General features: G+C 52.1%; 10 protein-coding genes across 10 annotated transcripts; 5 read left to right on the top strand and 5 right to left on the bottom strand.

The window, feature by feature from the left end:
• Nucleotides 1-345: 345 nt before the first annotated feature.
• A1O3_01800 (uncharacterized protein) lies at nucleotides 346-2,355 on the bottom strand (the record flags this gene model as incomplete). The annotated part of the gene is made up of 1 exon (XM_007731943.1): nucleotides 346-2,355. One exon carries the CDS (start codon nucleotides 2,353-2,355, stop codon nucleotides 346-348), a length of 2,010 nt encoding a protein of 669 aa, XP_007730133.1.
• Nucleotides 2,356-3,153: 798 nt separating this feature from the next.
• A1O3_01799 (uncharacterized protein) lies at nucleotides 3,154-4,854 on the bottom strand (the record flags this gene model as incomplete). The annotated part of the gene is made up of 5 exons (XM_007731942.1): nucleotides 3,154-3,375; nucleotides 3,425-3,869; nucleotides 4,005-4,250; nucleotides 4,313-4,458; nucleotides 4,510-4,854. The coding sequence occupies 5 exons, from the start codon at nucleotides 4,852-4,854 to the stop codon at nucleotides 3,154-3,156; spliced, it is 1,404 nt and encodes a 467-aa protein (XP_007730132.1).
• Nucleotides 4,855-5,780: 926 nt separating this feature from the next.
• Nucleotides 5,781-8,610, top strand: A1O3_01798 (beta-mannosidase; the record flags this gene model as incomplete). Its single annotated transcript, XM_007731941.1, has 7 exons — nucleotides 5,781-5,914; nucleotides 5,972-6,350; nucleotides 6,408-6,669; nucleotides 6,722-7,025; nucleotides 7,078-7,508; nucleotides 7,562-7,797; nucleotides 7,849-8,610. 7 exons carry the CDS (start codon nucleotides 5,781-5,783, stop codon nucleotides 8,608-8,610), a joined length of 2,508 nt encoding a protein of 835 aa, XP_007730131.1.
• A 632-nt stretch (nucleotides 8,611-9,242) lies between these two features.
• On the top strand, nucleotides 9,243-10,412 carry A1O3_01797 (uncharacterized protein; the record flags this gene model as incomplete). The annotated part of the gene is made up of 1 exon (XM_007731940.1): nucleotides 9,243-10,412. The coding sequence occupies one exon, from the start codon at nucleotides 9,243-9,245 to the stop codon at nucleotides 10,410-10,412; it is 1,170 nt and encodes a 389-aa protein (XP_007730130.1).
• A 58-nt stretch (nucleotides 10,413-10,470) lies between these two features.
• Nucleotides 10,471-12,003, bottom strand: A1O3_01796 (uncharacterized protein; the record flags this gene model as incomplete). The annotated part of the gene is made up of 1 exon (XM_007731939.1): nucleotides 10,471-12,003. The coding sequence occupies one exon, from the start codon at nucleotides 12,001-12,003 to the stop codon at nucleotides 10,471-10,473; it is 1,533 nt and encodes a 510-aa protein (XP_007730129.1).
• Nucleotides 12,004-12,672: 669 nt separating this feature from the next.
• A1O3_01795 (uncharacterized protein) lies at nucleotides 12,673-13,120 on the bottom strand (the record flags this gene model as incomplete). Its single annotated transcript, XM_007731938.1, has 3 exons — nucleotides 12,673-12,725; nucleotides 12,780-13,012; nucleotides 13,080-13,120. The coding sequence occupies 3 exons, from the start codon at nucleotides 13,118-13,120 to the stop codon at nucleotides 12,673-12,675; spliced, it is 327 nt and encodes a 108-aa protein (XP_007730128.1).
• Nucleotides 13,121-13,375: 255 nt separating this feature from the next.
• Nucleotides 13,376-14,566, top strand: A1O3_01794 (uncharacterized protein; the record flags this gene model as incomplete). Its single annotated transcript, XM_007731937.1, has 1 exon — nucleotides 13,376-14,566. The coding sequence occupies one exon, from the start codon at nucleotides 13,376-13,378 to the stop codon at nucleotides 14,564-14,566; it is 1,191 nt and encodes a 396-aa protein (XP_007730127.1).
• A 399-nt stretch (nucleotides 14,567-14,965) lies between these two features.
• Nucleotides 14,966-16,818, bottom strand: A1O3_01793 (uncharacterized protein; the record flags this gene model as incomplete). Its single annotated transcript, XM_007731936.1, has 2 exons — nucleotides 14,966-16,507; nucleotides 16,555-16,818. The coding sequence occupies 2 exons, from the start codon at nucleotides 16,816-16,818 to the stop codon at nucleotides 14,966-14,968; spliced, it is 1,806 nt and encodes a 601-aa protein (XP_007730126.1).
• A 796-nt stretch (nucleotides 16,819-17,614) lies between these two features.
• On the top strand, nucleotides 17,615-20,811 carry A1O3_01792 (Ca2+-transporting ATPase; the record flags this gene model as incomplete). Its single annotated transcript, XM_007731935.1, has 2 exons — nucleotides 17,615-20,165; nucleotides 20,216-20,811. 2 exons carry the CDS (start codon nucleotides 17,615-17,617, stop codon nucleotides 20,809-20,811), a joined length of 3,147 nt encoding a protein of 1,048 aa, XP_007730125.1.
• A 714-nt stretch (nucleotides 20,812-21,525) lies between these two features.
• On the top strand, nucleotides 21,526-22,843 carry A1O3_01791 (riboflavin kinase; the record flags this gene model as incomplete). The annotated part of the gene is made up of 2 exons (XM_007731934.1): nucleotides 21,526-21,642; nucleotides 22,382-22,843. 2 exons carry the CDS (start codon nucleotides 21,526-21,528, stop codon nucleotides 22,841-22,843), a joined length of 579 nt encoding a protein of 192 aa, XP_007730124.1.
• Nucleotides 22,844-23,156: the final 313 nt, after the last annotated feature.

The following is a 23,156-nucleotide window of genomic DNA, read 5'->3' as shown; positions in this document are numbered from 1 at the left end:
GCGGAGTCGGAGTTGCGCATCCAGAGGCGGAATCTAACTCCAGCTCCGGCGATTTCAAGAGTCGGTTCAACACAAGAGACCGCTGAAGTTGTGTACATCCAGTGAGGTGCAGCTTGTTACCAGGTCGTCCTGCTAGATACCTAAATTCATTCAATGTTCAGATGCAGATGTTCCTCCTCTACTAGCGAGTTTGGGCGCCAAGGAGTGTCACCCCGTTTCGGGACGAGGGTGATGCCGCCCTGTGCTCAGCCTTGAGATCGCGTGAGCCGAGTGAGCGGCACCGTCAAGAGCAACCACCGACAGTCATATCAGAGCTGCTCATAGTGTTCGTCGAAGCTTGGCGCCTCATCCTCCCTGTTGTGACGAGAGGTTATCTAGGAGCCACTGGTCGAAACTCCATTGCCAATTCATTCCCTCATCTCCGAATGCAAGGTTGTCGTCAAACCAACTAGGAAATAGGTCAAAATCGCGCACGTTTGAAGGGCTTAGCGAGCCTGTATCTGCCCCAGCCATGACTAGCAAGTCGTTGAATGCAGACCCGTTCGACATCGTAGCTTGCTGCTCCAGCTCGTAGTTCGTAACGATGCCATTGTACAGTGATTCAACAACATCCATATATCGATCCGTGGATCTGGTATATGGGGCCATGGCTCGAAATGTGCGTATTGCCCTTTCCAGGCTCTCTTTCCAGCTATTGACCATATCTTCGTCAAAAGCTTGATCCGATGGAAGCCTTCTGCCTAGAGCAATTGACAATAATGGGACCATACAAGCTTGGAAAAGATACCATGAAGAATGCCAGACAGAGACCCGGTTCTGACTATGAGTCCTGCTGGCCTCGTTGATGATGGCAGAAGCCGCGTCTCTGCAGATCGACACAGCACGCCAGTCCTCTGCGACAAACGTTAACGGCTCCGATGACGCAGTGTTCTCAGCTAAGCGCAACAGGTGAGGGCGAGACATGACCAGTCGTGCAATGTGAAACCGATAGTGCATGTTGACACGACTGTATCTGATGCTTCTCGGGCATGCGGTGCCCAGAACGAAAGTTGGAGGGCGAGATTTGTTCCAAGCCTGAAGTTGAGTCTCAAACGCAATGACTTCTCGGCCATTCAGGCGGGAGAACTGGGACAATCTGTACTCAATCCTGGACGAGATTTTGGCAAATTCTGCGCTGAGTCGGAGTGATGTCCCAGTCCAATCTCTGTCCCCCTGACTCACATGATCGGCGTGTACTAGAAGGTCGTTGGGTAATGCTATATCCATCGTCACAGGATCCCAGCGCGTGACTGTGGGACGGCCAAGAAGTATACCTGCCCAGGTATCAGTGCAGACAAGACTCCACCAGGTTCTCCTTCTGATCTCGGCGCGAGACAACCGGCCCATATTCGTGGCCGACGATGGTAAGTTCTCGAGAGCATGATTCTGTGGCTGTATACCACCAACGGTGTCGCGATGCAGGGCCATTGCAATGGCCATTCGAAATGCTGTACCCATCACCAGGTACGCAGTGTTTGGCGAGTTGATATAATGCAGGTACTGACCTCCCAAGAGAATGAGGGCTTGCAACACCTCTAAATTTCCCGAGCTGAATGTGTTGTATCCAATGACTTGTTGGGTTCGACTGTGGTAGATGACATGGGTTTGATCGTCTCCGGCAGCGATAGAGCCGAGTGCTAGCACCATGTTCAGAAGTGCTAGCCAGGCGTCATCCGTCCTGAACTGGGTCTGAAATAAGCTCCTGAACCATACTTCGTCAATCATGGGTATCATGGCGTGAAAGTGTTCGAAATAAGCATCGACAGCCGCCTGCTCTGCCGATGGCAGGAAAGAACCCGACCTGTCCTTACTTGTTTCCGGCCGTGTGTAGTTTTGCAGTTGGCGCTGAGCAGGATCAAGCTGGCTGCGAAGAAGGGTGCCTCTGAGCTGTAAGTAGCTTTGCCGTGCAGGAGGCCAGACAACAAAGAGCACACGTAGCGCGGCGCCGATGGATGATACGCCGAGGTAGGATCCTGCTCCTTGTTGAACCGCAAGCCCATTGACATCGTCGCCAACTGGCGAGGCATATTCCTGTTCACGCTTGGATTCATCCCATTCGTGATCCAATTCGTCTATCTCTCCCCAGACTGTCGTGGTTCCCGGCGAACTGGTCCTGTTGTCGCCTTCGTCTAGAGGTATAGTGGATGCGTCGTCCTGCTCATTGCTGATGAGTTTCAGCACCTTTTCCCTGGACCACCCGGGAAAATCGTCAAAGTCGATGGACGGTAAAAATTGGGCGAGTAAGGCATTCCTGGTTTGCAAAGCCGTGGACAGCTCCTCAACCACTCTGTGCACACAAAATTGATTCAACTTCATGAGTTCGTGCACTTGGTCAAAAACCTACCTCCAGCTAGGATTCGTCCTACGATTCCTCTGACGGTACCCGCATCGGTCCTCGACCGAATACCGCTGACAATTCTTGCAGGGCACTGTTCCATCACAACGTATCTTACGCTTTGTACATTCAACACAAGCACGGTTGACTCTTCGACGCTCGGCTGGCAGCTGCTGCTGTTCAAGGTGCTCGGGTTGTGTATGAGTTGTGGACATAGACATAATTACTCGTCTCCTATCAGGAACAGATTGACGCAACAGATTGCCATTGGATTTCACGATCCGATGGTAGCCATCTCACGATCTTCCATTGGATAATTTTGAAGTTCAGCGATTGATACAAGACAATTGATTGTAGAAGTTGTTGATGGAGCGGGGGAAAGCTAGCTTCAAAGCTCCGGGGTTACGTTCCTACTACGTAATAGGAGTGGTTTGGTAAGGACTTTTGTTAGCGGTGACTCGGACCACGAGTCCAAGACCGCCATTGCGAGCTCGTGGGTCTTCACCCGCCACCTACCGCTAAGACAAAGCAATGATCTGGCTCTTGCTGGTTTCTATTGACACAGGCTGAAGCTACGTCACTAATAGGAGAAGCATAGACTAATCGGAGAAATTAACTCTCAAAGTTTAGAATTTATTCCAACGTCGCTGGACGAATTCAACTATGACAGCAGACTGTTCACCCAGTGATCAACCCTCCCCATTGCTTCGACACGCTGATCTGAACACGTTCCAAGTAGATCATTGGTTCGCCATGTGCGTGGTAAACACCATCCTTCTTTACGCAGCAACCAGGGTCACTTTGTTTGCTCCCTCGTCTTCTTGGACGACTCTCCTGACCAATTTAGTCCTCGCAGTGCTTGCCTTGCGGGGATTGGGTGCTTCGAAAAGCTCATTTAGTTCTTCCAAAGTTCGACCCTTTGTTTCGACAAAGAACAAATAGATGAAGGTGAATTCGAACAGATCCCAGAAGACGAAGAAAACGTAGAACCAGTATTGTATCTGTCAAGGTTAGTAACGAAAATCTATCCCAAGCACAGGAGATACGTACATTTCTGAGAGCGATCGGAGCCGCAAAGGTGTTGACAAATCCAGCACAACCACTGACGAGCTGGTAGACACCCATACCTTTGGCGCGCATGTCATTCGAGAGGATCTCTCCTGGGTAAATTGGCTGCATCGAGGTAAATCCTAGCGCGAAGACCGACCCGAAGACGTAAATGAACGCGATCGACGCAGACGAAGAAGCTTTGCTCCCTGTCTTCACGTAGCCAGCTGCTGTTCCCGCCGCGATAGAAAGGCAGACAGCCATTCCCAGCGTTACCGAAAGCATCATTTTGCGACGGCCGACCACGTCATGCAACCGAGCGCCGATTATGGCTGGAATCCAACCCCCGATGGCGTAAATAATGTTAAGTAGCAACTGTGTATCCGTGTTGGTAATGCCAACATTCGCGACAAGGTATGGGAGATCTAAAGATGTTAGTCCTTCGTGACTGAAGAGATATGCGGACAAAGATTGCAGTGCTGGTGGGATAGCAGCCGCACCCTTGGAACCACCTACAGTAAGACGCAACACTAGAGAATCGTCAGTCTGTACAAATTGCAGATCAGGTCGGAAAGTGACTTACTTGTTGCCTGAGAACTGACCAAACCAGCTGAAAGCAACGTTGAGCATCATGCGATATCGCCGCGAACGAGAATTCACAAGGACACGGATATCAAAGAAAGTCTTCCAAGACATGATGCCCTCGTTCTGAAGAGCAGTAGCCACCTCGTCCACCTGCAGGTGGACGAGGGGATGATCGAGGTCTCCGTTGGCATGCAAGTCGGCGATAATTGTTCTTGCTTCGTCGAGTCGATCATTTCCAATGAGCCTATGACAGTGAGCCGAAGTGTACCACGGATTATACATCGTGTTCGATGTAGTCCCTCTTACCATCTTGGGGACTCAGGACAGAACCAAATACCCAAGGCAACCATACCCGGGCACAGCATCTGGAGCCAGAGTGCTAGGCGCCATGCAATATTTCCAGTCAAGTGTCGGTTGGAACCATACACAACGCAAGTTGCAATGATCGAGCCCTATGATCAATCAGTACTTGTCGATGGCAGTATTGGACAAAAGATACTAACCAGATAGTAGAGCGTATTATACATGCCGGCCACCGTACCTCGATATTGAGGAGGAGCGAGTTCAATCAAGTATAGTGGCGCGGCGGTGGCTGCGATTGTGGAAAAGAAGGACAGAAGGAATCGGCCTCCGATAAAACCAGCAAGTGTCGGAGCTGTAGCAGTCACTATTGATCCCACACACACGCCAACACATCCGACAAATATCGGCCAGCGTCTGCCCTGCCAATCAGCTGCCCAGGTGAATAACGCCCCGGCCATCTGCCCAACATTGAAAATAGCAAAAACGATACCAGTGCCACTGTTGCCCTCTGGTGGTAGGTTGTAGTAGTCGATATAGCTCGACATCGCGTTTATCGATCCCATCAAAGATCCATCATAACCTATGCCAGATCAGCTTGGATACTTCTGCCACATTGTCTTGAGCTCTTACCGTTCATTGTCGAACATAAATAGATCAAGAGACAGATGCAATACAGGCGAATGTAGCCCTTACCCCTTGGATTGGGCCTGTTTCCTTGAAGAATTGTTTCCAACGTCACATTGTGCGCATGTATCGTCTTTTGTTCGAGCACGTGCTTGTTATCATGCAAGTCAGGAGCATCAACATGCTGTGCTGTTATTTCTTTTGACGACTCCATGGTGTTCGCAATTCAGGATGTGTTTCTGAGAGAAGGACATGAACAGATGCAAGAAAGGTCCCTACGGACTTTTATGTCCATACGGTGCTTCCAACGCTACAACGGGGAAAGGCTCTCTGGGCCACCTGATGTGGCCGACATCAGAAGCTTCACGCCACTGTTTTCTGGAGAAGATTTGCTACCCGCAACAATACTCGTACCCCACGAATTACTCACGCGGAGAGATTGATCCACTCTGTTTTCCAGGCCCTCGACCGGTTTTTCATAATCCCGTGTCTCCACTGGTTCACCCACCTCATGTGATATGGTTTATTGGAGCGTGTGTCTGATGAAACATCAAATCTAAGCGAACCGTTTCCCTCGGAACTTTGTATTGCCGTAATGTACCAAAGGACAGCCAAGTCACTCAGGGGTATCGGAGTCTAGAGCTGGGAATATGTATTTCCTTCGGCTGTCTCCACATCCAAAGACGGGTTTTCATATTCCCTCTCCTTCCGTTATGAGCACGGGCTTCAATTCCTGACATACGCAGTTGGTGTAAATATACAATATACCTGCGAGGGCAATTCTTGTATCTCGAGCTTAGCTGAGCCACAGAGGTCACCTGTCTCTCCTGCCTTGATACACGCCGCCATGGTAGAACATCTTGCCAGAACAGAACTACGCCATGGCTGGACTCTTCGCGAGACAGACAATCTTACCGTCGAGGAAATCCCTGTGAAAGAAGTTCCTACAGTAGTTCATCTCGACCTCATACAGGCGCAAAAGTAAGCCGTTGTGCCAACCTGGATTCCCGGTGGGAGTCTCTGACCCGTGTCACATAGGATTCCCGACCCTTTCATCGGCTTCAATGAGCTCGACGTTGAGTGGGTGGGCGAGCGACCATGGACTTATACGACAAAGTTTCAGCAACCTATAACGAAAGACGGTGCTCGAGTCGACCTCGTCTTCGAAGGACTTGACACTTTCGCTGAGGTGAAAGTCAATGGCGAGACCGTTTTGAAATCTGACAACATGTTCATGTCATATCGCTGTGACATCACCAAGTTGCTGAGATCTGGTGCCGACAATGATTTGCAGATTGACTTTGCCTCTGCGCTGTTGAGGGGAAGAGAGATCGAAAAGCAGCATCCGGAGTACCGCTTTATCTGTCATAATGGAGAAACAGGTAGACTTGGTGTCCGCAAAGCTCAGTACCACTGGGTAAGTACCCAGCCATGATATATATACGCAACTTTGCGAGAACTGAACTGGTCTCAGGGTTGGGACTGGGGCCCTGTCCTAATGACTGCAGGACCTTGGCGGCCCGTCTGGATTGAAACATATCATGGTCGAATTGCAGATGTGTGGTCCGACATCAAACCAAGTAAAGACTTCAAATCAGCTACTGGCAAGGTTTTTGTTCGCGTAGAAGGCCCAGCAAAGTCTGTGGCGCTTCGGATGAATCTTGCCGGAAATACCATCCTTGAACAGACGATTCAAGTGAATGATCATGGCTTAGCGACTGCAACTGTGACGATTGGTGAGTGTTCAAATTTACAACATATGGGTGTGGCGCTTACATGCCTGTTCAGATGATCCTAGTCTTTGGTTTCCCCACGGTTATGGAGATCAACCTTTGTACCAGATCAATGTACGCCTACTCGGTGGTGAAACCGTCCTCGATGAGGTCAACAAGAAGGTTGGAATTCGTGAGGCCGAACTTGTGCAAGAGATCGACGATGCTGGGAAGAGCTTCTACTTGAGGATCAACGGTGTCGATGTCTTCGCCGGAGGTTCTTGTTGGATTCCTGCAGACAACTTCCTCCCTAGGATCACGCATGAGAAATACAGAAATTGGCTACAGTTGATGGTTGAAGGTGGCCAAGTCATGACAAGGTATGAACGACATCGCGAGCTGCTTATAACATCCAATGGTTGACACAGACAGGGTCTGGGGTGGCGGTATCTATGAAGACGATGCATTCTATGATATATGCGACGAGTTGGGGATTTTAGTCTGGCAGGATTTCATGTTCGCCTGCGGCAGCTATCCTACATGGCCAGAACTCCTGGAATCCGTCAAATTAGAAGCCGTTTGCAATCTTCGCCGGCTACGCCATCACCCGTCTATTGTCATATACGCGGGGAACAACGAAGACTACCAAATCCAGGAACAGTACAATCTAGACTACGATCGGTACAACAAAGACACCAAGTCATGGCTACGGTCTACTTTCCCGGCTCGTTATATCTACGAAGAGCTCCTGCCTTCCGTCGTCGGCGAAGAATGTCCCAACGTGCCTTACTGGCCAGCTTCTCCATTTTCTGGAGGAGCAAACAGCGCCGATTTGACCGTTGGTGACGTTCACCAGTGGAATGGTAAGTACAAGTCCAACTGACGCAGTGACCACCATGGAAACTGACCCTTCTAGTCTGGCATGGGAAACAAGAAAAGTATCAAGTTTATGAACAAATCGGTGGTCGCTTTAACAGCGAGTTCGGCTTGGAAGCATTTCCAGTGATGAAGACGATTGAAGGGTTTGTCAAAGACAAATCTGACCTCCATCCCCGATCTGCAGTGATGGATTTCCATAACAAGGCAGACGGACATGAACGCCGCATTGGTCTGTATTTGGCAGAGAACTTCCGCCCTACGAATAGCATGACAGTAAGTCTCTTACCTGACTCTTGAACTCCAAACGCTGATTCGATCATGAAGTCATATGCCTACATCACTCAAGTGTCTCAGAGTGAGGCAATGTACTTTGCCTACAAGCCATGGCGTCGACAATGGGGGGAAAACAGACGCTGCGGTGGTGCGCTTGTGTGGCAATTGAACGATTGCTGGCCATGCACGTCCTGGGCACTTGTTGATTACCATTTGCGCAAAAAGCCAGCCTTCTACACAGTCAGCCGCCTACTTGCTCCAATCGCCGTTGGAGTGCAGCGCCAGCACCATGATTGGAGTGTTTGTCATGCCAGACCAGCCATCACTTTGCAGTGGAAATTATGGATTGTCAGCACAAAGCTCACGCCGGTGGAGGCATCCGTCGAGCTGAGATTCATATCGGTCGAAACCGGGAAGGATATCAAACCGGCCGTGAAGAAAGATTGCACAATTGTGCCCAATGGCACAACAAATGTTGTCGAAGGTGTGGTACACAACCGTGAGGAAGAACCACACATCCTAGCAGCACGTGTATTCGTCAACGGTACCTGCATCGCGCGTGATACCGATTGGCCACAGCCCCTGAAGTATTTGACCTTTGGAGACCGTCGGTTGAAGGTGACACAAAACGAGAACGAGATCCAAATTTCTACCGAAAAGCCTGTCAAGGCATTGGTCTTTGAAGAAGCAGATGGGGTGAAATTGAGTGACAACTGCTTGGATTTGGTTCCCGGCGATGACCAGGTCATCAAGGTCGAAGGTAAAAATCTACAGGGTAAGTTGTCCTGGACGTACCTTGGCTACGAAGAATAGATGTTTGTGAAACGAGATCCAGACAATATAGAACCGACAATAGATGCTTCTCAGGCCATGGTTCAATATAGATTGGTGAAGATCTCCTATTGCTTTTCAGATATATCCTCGTGACAAAGGGTAACTTTCAGGCTTTCGATATGCCTTAGTCTCTGCAGACGCTCCATACCATCGATCACTGCTCCATGCCCACGAGCGTGAAGAACACCCAGAAACGTCATTTAGCAGAACCAAGACGCCTGTGATACACCCCATGATGCTTTGCGCAGAGGCGGAGAGTAAGTTAAAGCAGTTGGATTTAAAAGCGGCATGGTCTCGGTGAGCAGTGGCGCGAGCTCGTTGAGGAGCCAAGAAACTTCCCCAGAATCGCTACTCCGACGTCATCACTAGTAACATGTACAAGTCAGCCTTGCTCGCATGTTTAGACTACTAAGAACTCGCCAACGATCGCCTGCACATCCAATAGAACGTCACACATCAAACCATCAGGTGTCCTTTGACACACCTGAGTAGGACATTAATGTGCGGAAGATATGCGCTCGGCATTGTATGTAGTCTATCCCATACCGGCATCCAGGACTAATCATCGCCAGCGTGCCTCGTTCGTTAGGTATCAGCTGGAGCAACAGGGCATGCCTGTGGATGACGCGCCTGAGGACGACGAAGCACGCCAGACCTATAACTTCCCGCCAGGCGCCTATGGCCTTGTATACCGAGCAGAAGTCCCCGACCACGGCGTTCGAGATGCAGATGAACCTGAGGCCAGCGAAAATGCCACTCAACAAGACAACGAGCCACAAGAACATACCGAGCCTCAATCAAGCCAGCCAGAGGCATACAAGTACGAGATAAAAGTCATGAAATGGGGACTAATCCCGTTCTGGACGAAACGCGCCCCCGACTATTCCTCCACGATGCGCACTATCAACTGTCGAGACGATTCTTTGCTCGAGAATAAAGGGATGTGGAACACTATGAAACAAAGAAAGCGCTGTCTGGTGGTGGCGCAGGGCTTCTACGAATGGTTGAAGAAGGGGCCTGGTGGGAAGGAGAAGGTCCCATACTTTGTGAAGAGGAAGGACGGCCATTTAATGTGCTTCGCCGGGCTCTGGGACTGTGTCAAATATGAAGATTCGGCAGAGAAACTCTACACGTATACAATCATCACCACCGACTCCAACAAGCAGCTGAACTTTCTACACGACCGAATGCCAGTCATCTTGGACCCCGGGACCGAAGAAGTCAAGACGTGGCTCGATCCGACGAGGAACAAATGGTCCAAAGAACTCCAGTGCCTTTTGAAGCCATACAATGGTGAACTGGACTTCTATCCGGTTGATCCTGCCGTCGGAAAAGTGGGCAATAACTCGGACAGCTTTATAGTTCCGGTCGATAGCAAGGAGAACAAGAAAAATATCGCAAACTTCTTCAGTGGCGCCAACAAGAAGAAAACCAAAGCGGAGGAGCCCAAGGTAGAGACTGAACGAGAAGAGACTAGGCCGACTGCCGAACACGATGGGAGTGAGAACAATGCGCCACTACCTGTCCCTCCAAAATCAATGCAAGACACCCATGGATTGAAGCGCCCAGCGGTAGACGTGCTAGACGCACTAGAAGACGGCCCAGCATACAAACAAGCCAAACCCTCGTCACCGCCATCGAAGCCCCCAACTCCTGTCAAGACTGCGGGCGGCAGGAAAGCAAGAAGTGCCACAAGCAACAAAGACATGGTTTTGAAAACCAGCCCATCGAAAAAGGTCGAACCTGGTACACAACGAATCACAAACTTCTTTACCAAGTGAGAAAGAAGACATACGTGGAATGGTCAAATAACCATGGCACTGAATACCTGGCATAACTCTACGGTGTCAAATCCTCACTACAATCAACCTGAATCCACTTTCCTCCAGAATCCTTTCGGATCGCGCGCAAATGCCGTGCTACGGCCTTCGCCGTGCTACAGATCTCCATGTATCGTTCTCGCTCCTTGTTGTACCGATACAGGTGGCGCTCGTTCTCGACGTCCCACGACGTTTGATTCGACTGCGCCGGGGTGGCATCTACTGATGGCATGATTGGCGTCCACCCAACTTCGAGGACGAGCGTTTCCAGTCCCCTCCATCCACCATTCCATTCAGGTCCAAGCCTCTCAGGGGACGAGGATTCCAAGGACGAACCGCTCCATTGTAATGCGGCAAACCAATCCCCACAGCCTGTGAGATCCAACCACTGCAAGCAATACAGTGATCTGCTCAACGTTCGCAGTATGCCGGCAGCCTCCCTCCAGTTGTTATCATACGAAGTGTAGATATCTGAACCACCATAGACCACCGGCCGGGAGCCCGGTGCTTTAATGACTGCTCTTGTGGACGCAGCGATGGGTGTAAAGGTAGGCAGCGGCCAGTACGCTAGTGAAAGAGACGTCAATGTCCGAAGTTCGGTCGCCAGAGAGAGCAAGGAAATCCACGAGGCTGCTCTTGCATTGGTAGGTGAAATGGCCAGGGACAGATGCTTGAGGTTTTTGAAACCAGGCGCAATCTCGGGTCCCGGAGTGAGAGCTATGCTTGTGGCTTCATCGCTGTCATCGTCTACGTCCCAGCTCTCAGGAGGACGAACCGACGGGGAACCAACAGTTGCTGGTCCTGATTCTTCAAATGTTGACAGAGCTCGCCTGCTTACAAGGACTCTTTCCAGTTGTTTCAATGTAGCCCAGGCTCCCAATCCATTGCTGAGATCTAACCGACGGACTGCATCGCGGTCTTCCTCTTCGGTATCGTTGAAGAACAGAACCTTCAGTGGATTGACAGGGACTTCATTGTAGACTGCGATGTAACTCAACAGAGTCTCTTTCAAATTCGTCGGCAAAAATTCCAAATAGTCGTAATCGTGTTCTGCATGCCAGCCCCAATTACTCGCTATCTTCTTCAAAACCAAGTGCTGTAAAGAATCCGGAGGCGGGAAAAGGCCCTCAGGGAGATTGCTGGTTCGGTTCTGAACCCGGCGATTGTTGTCCTCGTCAACCAGAGAGCTCTCCACCCGAGGTGCATGGATGCTGTCTGTGAGCCAGCTTGTCGGTACAGGCGGCCCGGGAATTCGTCGCAGACGGCTTGGTCCGCTTGATCTTGTACCCACCCTCGGGGCTGGAGGTGGCGGGGGAGGGATGTCGAGGACCTCTCTCAAGGACGGGGGGATAGATGTAGCATTCAGTGCGAGAACTGGTCGTGGTTCATTCCTTATCTGAAGTCGACGGGACTCACGAATGAGATCATTGACCGTCCGTTGGGAACTCGCATTGTGGCTCGGAGTGGCGGGGGACTTGGAGAGAGATAGAGTGTGCGGACTGCTTGACTGCGGCTTGGTCAGGAGCGCTCGCTGCTGGTGCTTCTTTGGCATGTATCGAGTAAGGTCTTCGAGCAGAGTTGTAGATGTCGAACACGAACACACACGAGACCAAAATATTAGAGTGCACCGGTGGTGGGAGGCAGTTGGAGTCACATATCACCACGAACAAGCGTTGGATGTTACTTGTGGACAAAGCCCTCGCTGCTTTATGCTGAAAGATGGGAAGGGGAAGGCATTGGTCGTTTCCTGCGAACAAATCTAATACTACAGTGTACAGTATCACCGCCCTTAGGCCGTTGTTCTCGAACCGTCAGCCGGATTCACCCTGGACCTTGTCTTCCCTTCCTGCGCAGCTCTTGTAGATAGATGGGGGGTGTCAATCGCGCCCACTGGCGCCCACTACCCGACGCGGCCAACGTATCGCAACGTGTTCTTCACAAGTTTTAAGATATTCTCTTGTCACAGTTCTTGCTCAGCAGTGGTTTAGCAGCGAGGGTACGGCCCTCCACTTTGACCCTTGTAGAAACCAGGATGCTTTCGCAGAACTGGCTTGCTCCGTAGAAGTCGATATGCAGCGGTCATTTGCCTCCGTCGTCAACGCTACTATGTAGCGGTCACTGAGTTGGAGGACGGGTCGGACGGCTTTAAGAACAAGGGAGAGCCGTGTCGGAGGAGGCGGAGGATGATGATTGAGGATGAAAGTCTGGTCCTTGGAGCCGATCAGAATCCAGGAGGGTTCACCCTTTGGCTAAGGCGTGTCCATTTGGGTAGTTCTGTAGATGCAAGTCAATGAAAAGAGGCGCTGAACCAGTTTGAAAGCAACGTACTGTGGATGCCTTTGCGATATTTCTTCTCTTTGCGATCGAAGATGGTATATTTGTCTTTTGGGAGCATCTCCTCTTCCCTAGGCATCTCTTGATACCATCTCTCCACGGCCTTCGCCGTCATCCCACCGTTATTTTGCAATGCTGTGCTGACGGTATCGACTACCTTGTCGACGAGTCTGAGCCGCTTTCGTTGACGTGCCTTTTGCATCGGGGACAGTCGCCATGGAATTTTCCTGTCAGAACCAATGTTAGGACGGGCCGCGGATCGACTTCTCATCTCGCATTCCGGGGATAACATACCATAACAGACCTCCTGACAGAGGCGCGGTTGGTCTGAACATGTTTCCGACAGATCAAAACAGCTAAGGTCTACCGCATGTGGCTGCGCGGATGGGAAAACCAGGTGTTGCTTGGTTGGTTGTTAGAAGTCCGAGATTTTGGAGTCGGAGCTGCGGCGATGGCAGCTCCGATGGCCGCTTCACAACACTTTTTCCATCGCAATGTTTTTCTGTCTACATTATTGTTGTTAATCCAGACCACCAGCACCCAGTCTGCGGAACTTGTTGTCTCTGGCTCGATGGAAATCAGCAGTCTCAATGCTGGGCCATGACGACCTCTATCCCAATGCAGAGCTTCCCAGCTTCTTCTGGAGGTCTGCTTCCCACCAGACCATCCTCGCAGTCTCGACCCTGTCGCGCCTCTTTCTTTATGGACTCAACAAAACGGAGGTCAATGGTCTGCCACGATTCCTCGACCTGCTAAGGTCGCGCTCCGACTACAAGACACGCAGCAAAGGTCTGTTGACCGTTTCGAACCATATCTCCGTTCTCGACGATCCTCTCATATGGGGCGTTCTCCCACTTTCCTTTGGGGCATTCCATGGCTACATGAACCATAGATGGACCTTCGGAAGTCACGACATCTGCTTCCAGAACACGGCACTGTCACACTTCTTTACACTTGGCCAAGTTCTTCCCACCCATCGAGGGGCGTATTCACCACACGGTGGGCCTTTCCAAGCCACCATGACCGAGGGCGTGAGACTCTTGTCCAAGATCACTACGAGCCAGCCTTCTCTATGCCCTCAGAACAATCCTAGGCTGCTCAAGACATCCCATACACCGAGTTGGCCACGAGACTGTGTCGACCCCTTTTCCGACATCGTGCCCATCCCATCCTACCAGTCACAACCAAACGATGAACGATGGTACCATGCCCCCTCGCGCTACGCATGCAATGCGTACAGCTGGATGCACATTTTCCCAGAGGGCATGATACACCAAGCCAAAGACCAGACGATGCGATATTTCAAGTGGGGCGTGGCCCGGCTGATCCTTGAACCTCCTGAATGTCCAGACGTGGTTCCCATGTTCATCGAGGGTACTGATCAGGTCATGCACGAAAGCCGCCAATTTCCACGGTTTCTTCCACGCATAGGAAAGAAGATCACAGTCACCTTCGGCAAGGAACTAGATGTGGAAGCTGTCTTTGGCGATCTTCGCAAGCGGTGGCGTGAGCTCGCCGATCGCGATGCCCAAGAAAGAGGTCATCCTGCTTGGGATGAGATGATGCTAGGAATCGTCCCTGAAAGCCTTGCCCATCATCCTGAAGCCGTCGAGTTGAGGAAGGAGTGCGCTAGGCGTATCAGAGAAGCGGTGCTCGAAGTCCGCCGTTCACGCGGTCTGCCAGATGAGGATCCCAAGTCTGGGATGGTTGAGACTTGGTTAAGGGAAGGGCCGAAGCGGGAAGGACTCATGGATGATGGGACCTGGGTCAAAGACACGTAGATAGTCGCCCAAAATAAGCAGAGTGAAACTAGGCGGGTCAGATTTGCGGCAACTCCTTAGGCTATACCTAATGCGCTACCGAACACGGAGTAGAGGACAAAGGGAAAACATTGAAAAGAGAAAACTATCATTGTACGTTATTCTACCCAAAAAGGGCATTCCTCAAGCCAATAGGCCACAGGCCCAACCATACCTAGCATGTGGCTCCAGCTTTAACCCGATCCGAAAAGGACGCGCCATCGCTATCAGCCTCATCGACTCCTAACTCAGACATTTTCCAGAACCGAGTGTTTCGGTCTCAACCAGCAAGGGGGGTGAGACGTAGTCAACCAACCCAGTCCACCAGGGGTATCAACAATATCAAGATAAAAGAACCATCCGACCGGCCGTGAGAGAATATCATGATGCCACAGCAACTTGCTGTGAAGCAGTCATGGCGGTAGGATCATCACCAGGACATGTTTCTGCCCATGAACCCCACAGCCCTCGCTTTGCTCTGATCCGCAGAGGCAATCCAATTGCTGTATCCGGTTGTTCGACCTTGATCGCGTCCTTTGTGGCCAGAACCAGGATTTCAAAGAACATTTTGGTGGCGTCTTGCTTACTTGTCCAGCCCTCAGGTACGAGCTGCTGCAGAAGAACTGATTTCTTTGCTGGCGAGGATGGATGTGTACCACCAACATCGCCAAGTTGGTCCCGTAAGATGTGGACAGCATGTTTCGTGCCCAACGAGACCGGCCCACTGTCTGCGGGGTGGACCAGAGGCATCGTCGTATCTTCGAAGGTATCGTCGCCTCCATCATCTCCGCCCAGAAACATATCGTCCTGGGCTTGTCCTCCTTCGCCCGCGAGTGATTGAGCACCGTCATCAGGAAACATTCCAGCCGTGATTCCAATGCTGGGCTCCTCGATCAGGACTCCCTCGTCTTCCAACTCATCACCTGCTCGATCTAGTCGTGGCGATTTTTCACTGTGCTCATCTTCACTGAGTCCTCCGACGCCGCTGTCGCGTTTTCGTTTCAGCTGGCCCGATTTTGTCATTGTTTCGAACGAGAGTAGCCCTTGTAGTTCCGGAGCCCAGTTCATAGATCGACCATCATTCATTGCATTGCGGACGAATTCGCCATTCTTCTGCATACTCAGGAGATTTAGAAGCAGTGGATCGCGAGGGAGGAACGATGGCGGTTTCAAGATCTTGGTGCGATCGTCTGCCTGGGCTCTGATCTGTTTGGTGTGCAGCACAGTGTCAACGTCGCGGACCAGGGGCTTCTGTTTGCGGCTTTTCTGTCGCTGCTGTACGACAACCTCCTCGATTTGTTCTCCTTCGACGTCCTGAAACGTCATATCCAACTCCTGAAGCACTGCCGACCCAGCTTCTGATAGTGGAGATTCAGACTCGCGAGCACGTCCTGCGTCTGCTGCGGCTTCTCGGAGCTGCAAAGTCTCGTCGTCCCCAAATGCAAGGGACTCATTGTCACCTATGGCAGGCATATCAGGCTCTTCCATCCTTGATAGATCTTCGCCCAGGTCGAGATCGAGGTCATCATCCTCAAGCAGCAGACCCTCTTCACCAAAAACTTCCTCCGCTCCGTGCCTAGGAGAAGGTGCATTTCTGCCCACGTTGATGCTCACAGTCGTATCATTCATGTCCATATCGTCACGATCTCCAAAGTCCAGATTCAGGTCGTCGTCGTTGTACAAAGGTTCGTCTCCAGGGAGCAACATCGACTGTGTGCTGCTTTGCTGAGGATTAAGGGAGCTCGTCCAATCCTCGTCCACATCTTGCGTGTCGGCAGCGGTGATAGCCGGTTGTTGGGTCATGGGGTATTCGAAATCCATATTGGAGAACAAGTCGTCGATGGTGAGTAACTCAGGAAGGTTGAGGTCGACGACGGCCGTCGCATGGGCAGGCAGGTCGTGATTATTGGTCGACTTGAACGTCTACAACGTAATTAGCGTGATAGTCTTACACAAATCAAGAGACTCACCATTCTAATTTTGACAAGAGCCTCATTGCAGTCGTCAAGTAGATATCGCGCTTTTCTGCCGTAAATTCGCACCACTCCCAACATGAGTTGGCCACTCAGACGGAGAGCCATGGGCGCATGGCCTTGGTCGACAATAGCGCCGACACTGCTTTGGATGTCCGACTGCAGGATCTGCGATTTCGACAGCTTGCGCTCGACATTCGACGCGAGCCAGACGCGGGCCAGAGGCCCGGTCTTAGCAAGAAGTTGCTCGGAGTAGAACATGGTGAATGGAGAAGACAAGACGCGTCCGGCGATACTGGGGTGTGATCAACCTGGCAAGAGCCCCGATGCAGGTGACGACGAGGCTATTGTGAGAGGGGGAGATCGGTCTGCGACGCGTCGAGTAGAGGTCAGACCCTATCTCGATTATCGCAAGGACAGCGGAGGGATCCAAAATAAGTCGACGACAATGTTGCGCTACCAAAAATACCAAAATGCATGAGACTGCGCGCCAGAGGAGGAAGAATAGGGCGACTGGAATGAAGGTGGTTGGAAGTTGTTGGATGAATGATACAGTTACCAGGTGGGTGGCTGGTGGTGAGGCGTGGTATTATTATTGATGTCCAAGCGCGGGCGCCGGGGCCATAGGCCAACCAGCATCGGATTCAGGCGGTGGTGTAGCCTCCCTTGCCTCTCTAGCCCTAGATGGAGTCCTCGGAACACCTTCCCTTCCCACTGCACTAGCAGGCAAGTCTAAGAGCCACGCTCTACTTAGCTACTACCTGCAGCTGCCAGGGATCGAGAGTCGGCTCTGGCCCTAAGCCTCCAAACGCTCCAACTTGGCCTTAAAGGAGAATATAGGTCCTGAGACGTGGAATAAGATCATACACACTCAAGCACACATTCCATTCATACTTCTATGCTTCCACAGCCACTTTACTGTCACCAATCCACGCTTGCTTCTGCTGGGGACTTCCCTGCAGCCACTGACGAACGCTGAGACCTGTCAACACTGTTTCCAGCATCGTCGCATCGTCGGTCGAGCATGGGACGAGGATTGGAATAGCACCATGCAACCATGTCAACAATACCTGTACCTGCGCTGCCTTTCTACAACAAGGACTCACGAACCTCGCAATCGCGAAGCCCAGCGCCCTATGCGGATACATCCTCCTCAATAACGTCCTCCTATTCCCTCCTCACTCCTGAGCAGACCGCTGAACGGTTACAAGCCTCGCTCACGCATGGACTATTACGGAACGAGGCACACACCAGATTAGCAAGAGAAGGGCCGAATGAGTTACCCCATGAAGAACCAGAGCCCTTATGGTTACGGTTCCTGAAACAATTCAAGGAGCCCCTCATAGTCCTCCTCCTTGTCTCTGCTGCGATCTCGCTTCTCATCGGTAATAGAGATGACGCTGTCAGTATCGCACTCGCCGTTACCATTGTGGTCACGGTTGGCTTTGTTCAAGAATACAGGTCGGAAAAGAGTCTGGAGGCGCTGAATCGTCTCGTGCCTTATCATGCTCACGTCAGGCGAACCGGGCGGCGGTCCAGGACACCTGGGGGTATGCATGAGGTCGAGAATGACGAGGTCGAGCTGGAACCGCTGGCCAATGGTGCCACGCCGGAGGCAAAAACATCTACGACCATTCCTGCCTCTCACTTGGTGGTTGGCGACCTGGTTATCTTCTCAACCGGCGATCGCATTCCTGCCGACGTGAGAATCACACGCTCATCGGAACTAACCATCGACGAGTCCAACCTGACTGGCGAAAACGAACCGGTGGAGAAGAATGCGACGGCTCTCGACAAGGCCCCTCTGAGGTCTGAACAGCATGGCACGCCAGAGCCGTTGAATGCGGCTGGCACGGTGGGTGCGGACGTGCGCCTCAACGAGCAGCACAACATTGCTTTTATGGGCACGCTGGTCCGGTCCGGCCACGGAGAAGGTATTGTCATTGCAACCGGGGGGAATACTGAATTCGGAACCATTTCTCTGTCGCTCCAGGAGATCGAGGCTCCACGGACACCCCTGCAACAATCCATGGATTTGCTAGGAAAGCAACTTAGTTACATGTCATTCGTCGTCATTGGTATTATCATGATAATCGGCCTACTCCAGGGCAGGAAACCGCTGGATCTCTTCACCATTGGAGTGTCCCTGGCTGTTGCTGCGATTCCCGAGGGTCTGCCTATCATTGTCACCGTCACGCTGGCTCTGGGAGTATTGCGTATGGCGAAGCGAGGAGCCATAGTCCGAAAACTTCCAAGCGTGGAAACGCTCGGGTCTGTCAATGTTGTCTGCAGTGACAAGACTGGCACCCTGACCATGAACCACATGACGGTGACGAGAATATGGCATTTTGACGTCCCTCAACCGTTTGCCGTCGACCCAGTGGCAGAGCCCACCCCTGCCACCAAAGCCGTTCTTCGCATCGGAAACATTGCAAACCACGGTCGGTTATCGCACACGACGACGGGAGCCCCAGCAACGGCTGCCTCTGCTGCTGTGCTCTCCTCTACTAGAGATCTGTCGTCCACGACCACCAGAAGCAGATGGCTTGGGCAGCCCACCGACATAGCGATGCTGGATCTGATGGACGCTTTTGGAGAAGACGACATTCGTGAACGGATCGGCCATCGGACCTTGGAGACCCCGTTTAGTTCGGAGCGAAAGTGGATGGGTGTTGTCGTCGGGAATGCCCTGGGCGAAGTGACGAATGGATATGCTGCCAGCTCCGAGACGGCATACCTCAAAGGGTCTGTCGAGCAGGCACTGAGCCGGTCGGACACGTATCTGACAAAGGATGGCCAAGAAGTCATCCTTGATGAGACGCGTCGTCAGCAGGTCCTTGCCGCTGCCCAGGCTATGGCGGAAGAAGGGCTGAGGGTCATTGCTTTTGCGAGTGGCGTCGTCAGGAGCAAGAAAAGACAGACCAGCAGAAGCTCGACGCCTTCTGGCGGAGATAAAAAGCCTGATGCGACGGAGGTTTTCAACGGCTTATGCTTCGCAGGCTTGGTCGGGATGACGGATCCTCCTCGGAAAGACGTGCACAGGTCCATCAGACGGCTGATGGACGGGGGCGTGAAAGTGATCATGATCACGGGTGACGCCGAGACCACTGCGGTGGCGATCGCGAAGAAATTGGGCATGCCCATCAATCCAGCATCATCGGCATCAAGGTCGGTTCTTCGAGGTGACGAGCTCGAACGCATGTCGGAGCAGGAATTGGCGGAAGCTATTGGCAAAACAAGCATATTTGCCCGCACCACCCCCGACCACAAATTGAAAATCATTCGCGCGTTACAGTCGCGAGGAGATGTGGTTGCCATGACAGGAGATGGGGTCAACGATGCTCCAGCGCTCAAGAAGGCTGACATCGGAATCGCCATGGGCATGCTCGGAACCGATGTGGCGAAAGAAGCTGCCGACATGATCTTGACCGACGACGACTTCTCCACCATCCTCAGAGCAATTGAGCAAGGGAAAGGCATCTTCTTCAACATCCAAAACTTCATCACCTTTCAGCTGAGTACGAGTGTGGCTGCACTGACACTGGTGCTGCTAAGTACAATGTTTGGTTTCAAGAATCCCCTCAATGCCATGCAGATTCTTTGGATCAGTAAGTTTATGCTCCTAACCTGCCCTTACACCGTGACTGACGAGGTCCAGACATTCTGATGGACGGGCCACCCGCCCAGTCACTGGGGGTTGAACCGGTCGATCCTCGGGTGATGACACAGCCGCCACGCCCTCGAAACGCGAATGTGCTCACCAAACGTCTCCTCCGGCGTGTCCTCACGTCGGCTGTTATCATCATGTTGGGTACGCTGACGGTATACATTCACGAAATGGTTGAGATTGACGACCCATCCGCCGGTGGCCCTCCTGATGGCACGCCTCTTCGTACTCGGGTGGTGACCAAGCGTGACACGACTATGACTTTTACGACCTTTGTTCTGTTCGACATGTTCAATGCACTCACCTGCCGGTCGGAATCCAAGTCTGTCTTGTTCGGTGAAATCAAGCTCCTGGGGAACAAAATGTTCAACTATGCAGTAGCGGGCAGTCTCGCAGGACAGCTCTGTGTCATTTATCTGCCATTTTTGCAACGCGTCTTTCAGACCGAAGCCTTGGGTCTGGGGGATCTTTTTACACTGTTGTGCATAACAAGCACTGTTTTCTGGGCGGATGAGTTTCGAAAATGGGTCGAGAAGAGGCGGGCTTCCGGCTACATGCCGAGCGTTGGGTATTCGGCCAGTGTATAGACCATTCTTACTACAATCGAGCTGGGGCTTTGTCTGTGCAGCCTTGGAGCTGTCGTCCCGAAGACCCAGTAATATTCAAATGGGTGTATATTAACACGACAGCAGTGGAAGGTCTCTGATATACATGGCGCAGTGGATGCGCTGCTGCTGCCGTAGTCTGTCGTGGCCTTCCTAGCCGTGCAATATATCAATGTTCAACAACTTTGAATGTGTTTGACGGGCGGGGACGCAAGGCTCTGTTATGAATGGTTTGATCATCCAGGATGGCTGACATAGAAGCTGATGGAAGGATGGGTGTCAAGTAGATTAAGAGGTCTGTACAAGGTCTTTGTAGTATCTGTACACCTGGACTATTCCACATGCATATACTCCCGCTCTTATCGAACGATCGGTGACATTAAGAGGGCGGTGACTTTTCCTTGGGTGGTGCTAAGCAGGTCCGCAGCTGTCGCCATATCGCGAGAATCTGAGGATCTGTACGGAGTAGTAGTTCGTGAATGGGGAATATTATATTCTCCAACCCGGGCCCAATCAAATACGTGCTTGATTCATCATCCACCAAAAAGCACATCAACCATCAATCAGCGAACAGCGCCCCATACTCCGTACGACACGACGAGATCGCTTTTCTGCGGCAATCGACACACACACAAATCACCAGCTCTTGCACGCCAAAACAACCACAACCACAGCCACAGCCGGGTACCCACCACAATGCGGCCAGAGGCGCTGCGCGAACCCTACGCAGGGCCCGAGAGTGGTCCTGAGCCGCCTTTCCCGATCAAGCTGTTTGGACCGGTGATCAAAGGCTTTGGACGAGGGAGCAAAGAGGTACGTGGTATTCGTTCCATGGCGGTTCTGCCTCGTTCGTTCGTTCGTTCGTTCGTTCGTTCGTTCGTTCGTTCGTTCGTTCATTCGTTCGTTCGTTTGTTTGTTCTGCCTCGTTCGTTCGGTTGTTCGTTTGCGTGATTGAGCTTCACCTGTGCGTTCCTCCGAGGGTGGCATCCTGAATCCGGCATATCTGGGAGAAGGAGGATCATGGCCTAGGTCTCATAGATGGGAGAGTGGGAATTCCGCCTTACTGCTCGGGCGTGGGCTGGCTGGCTGGCTGCGAGATGGGTTTTGGCGGGAGAACATACAAGGTCGTCTGTCTCGAAAGGTGGACGGACACGAGAAACCCTCGACCTCGTCAAAGACCTAGCGGCTGACCTGACCTGACCTGTCTTTGGACATGAGGAACTGGCTCTTCGACCGAGGTCATGTCAGCCAGTCAGTCAGTCAGTCAGTCAGCCAGCACGGATGAGAGGTATCTTCGACGCTGGCCAGGATCGAGTTCTGCGACCCGTGAACGCTGGTCTCAGTCCCTCAGCCTCAGCCTCAGTCTCAGTCTCCGTCTCCGTCTCCGTCTCCGTCTCTGTCTCTGTCTCTGCCTCCGTCTCTATCTCCGCCTCAGTGTTATGTTCTGTCTCTGTCTCTGTCTCAGTGTTTTGTTCCGAACCCGTCTTTCTTTCCACCGACGAAATCTACAAGGACACCCCGCTAACCTTTGGCTCTGCTTTCCTTTCCACAGCTCGGCATTCCAACCGCCAACATCCCGCCGGAAGGACTAGCCTCGCACCCTGAGCTCGAGTCCGGCGTGTACTACGGGTGGGTGGGACTGTCGCTGTCGCCGTCGCCGGACACGCTGTCGAGCTCGACGGCGGTGTACCCGTCGGTGCTGAGCATCGGCTACAACCCGTTCTACAAGAACACGGTGCGCAGCGTCGAGATCCACATCCTGCACGACTTCAGCCACGACTTCTACGGCGCCGCCCTGAACCTGCTCGTGCTCGGCTTCATCCGGCCCGAATACGACTATGTCTCGCTCGACGCCCTGGTCGACGACATCAAGACCGACTGTGACGTCGCGGCCCGCAGTCTGCGCAGGCCCGCTTACGAAAAGTTCGAGCGGGAGCCCTGGCTGAAAGACTTTGACTGGTTCAAGTCCATTGATACCGCCAAGCTGGAGAGAGAAGTCTTGAACAAGGAATAGGAATGAGTGACATGACCTGACCCTAGGCAGTGGACCGCGGAAGAGCCGTACAACATCAATGGTTGCATTGCTTTCCAATCACTCGGAAAGCTGATTGCAACTTTCCAGCGAGATATTTAGACCATGCGGAATGCAAATAGACAAGACGTGCCAAACTTCCTTCCCGGAATAGATGTCCCATCCTCATCCCCATACTGTCCCAGTGGCGCGTGCCCCAAGATGGTACCCGCCGGCCACTCGAGGAGACTTTCCTACCATCCAATGTAAAGATCTCTCGCGCGAGACCATGCTGGACAACCCGAGAGAACGACGG

This window comes from Capronia epimyces (assembly GCF_000585565.1).
Source record: "Capronia epimyces CBS 606.96 chromosome Unknown aczIQ-supercont1.1, whole genome shotgun sequence".
In the NCBI taxonomy this organism is placed as follows: domain Eukaryota; kingdom Fungi; phylum Ascomycota; class Eurotiomycetes; order Chaetothyriales; family Herpotrichiellaceae; genus Capronia; species Capronia epimyces.
This window is presented reverse-complemented; position numbering and strand designations above follow the sequence as displayed.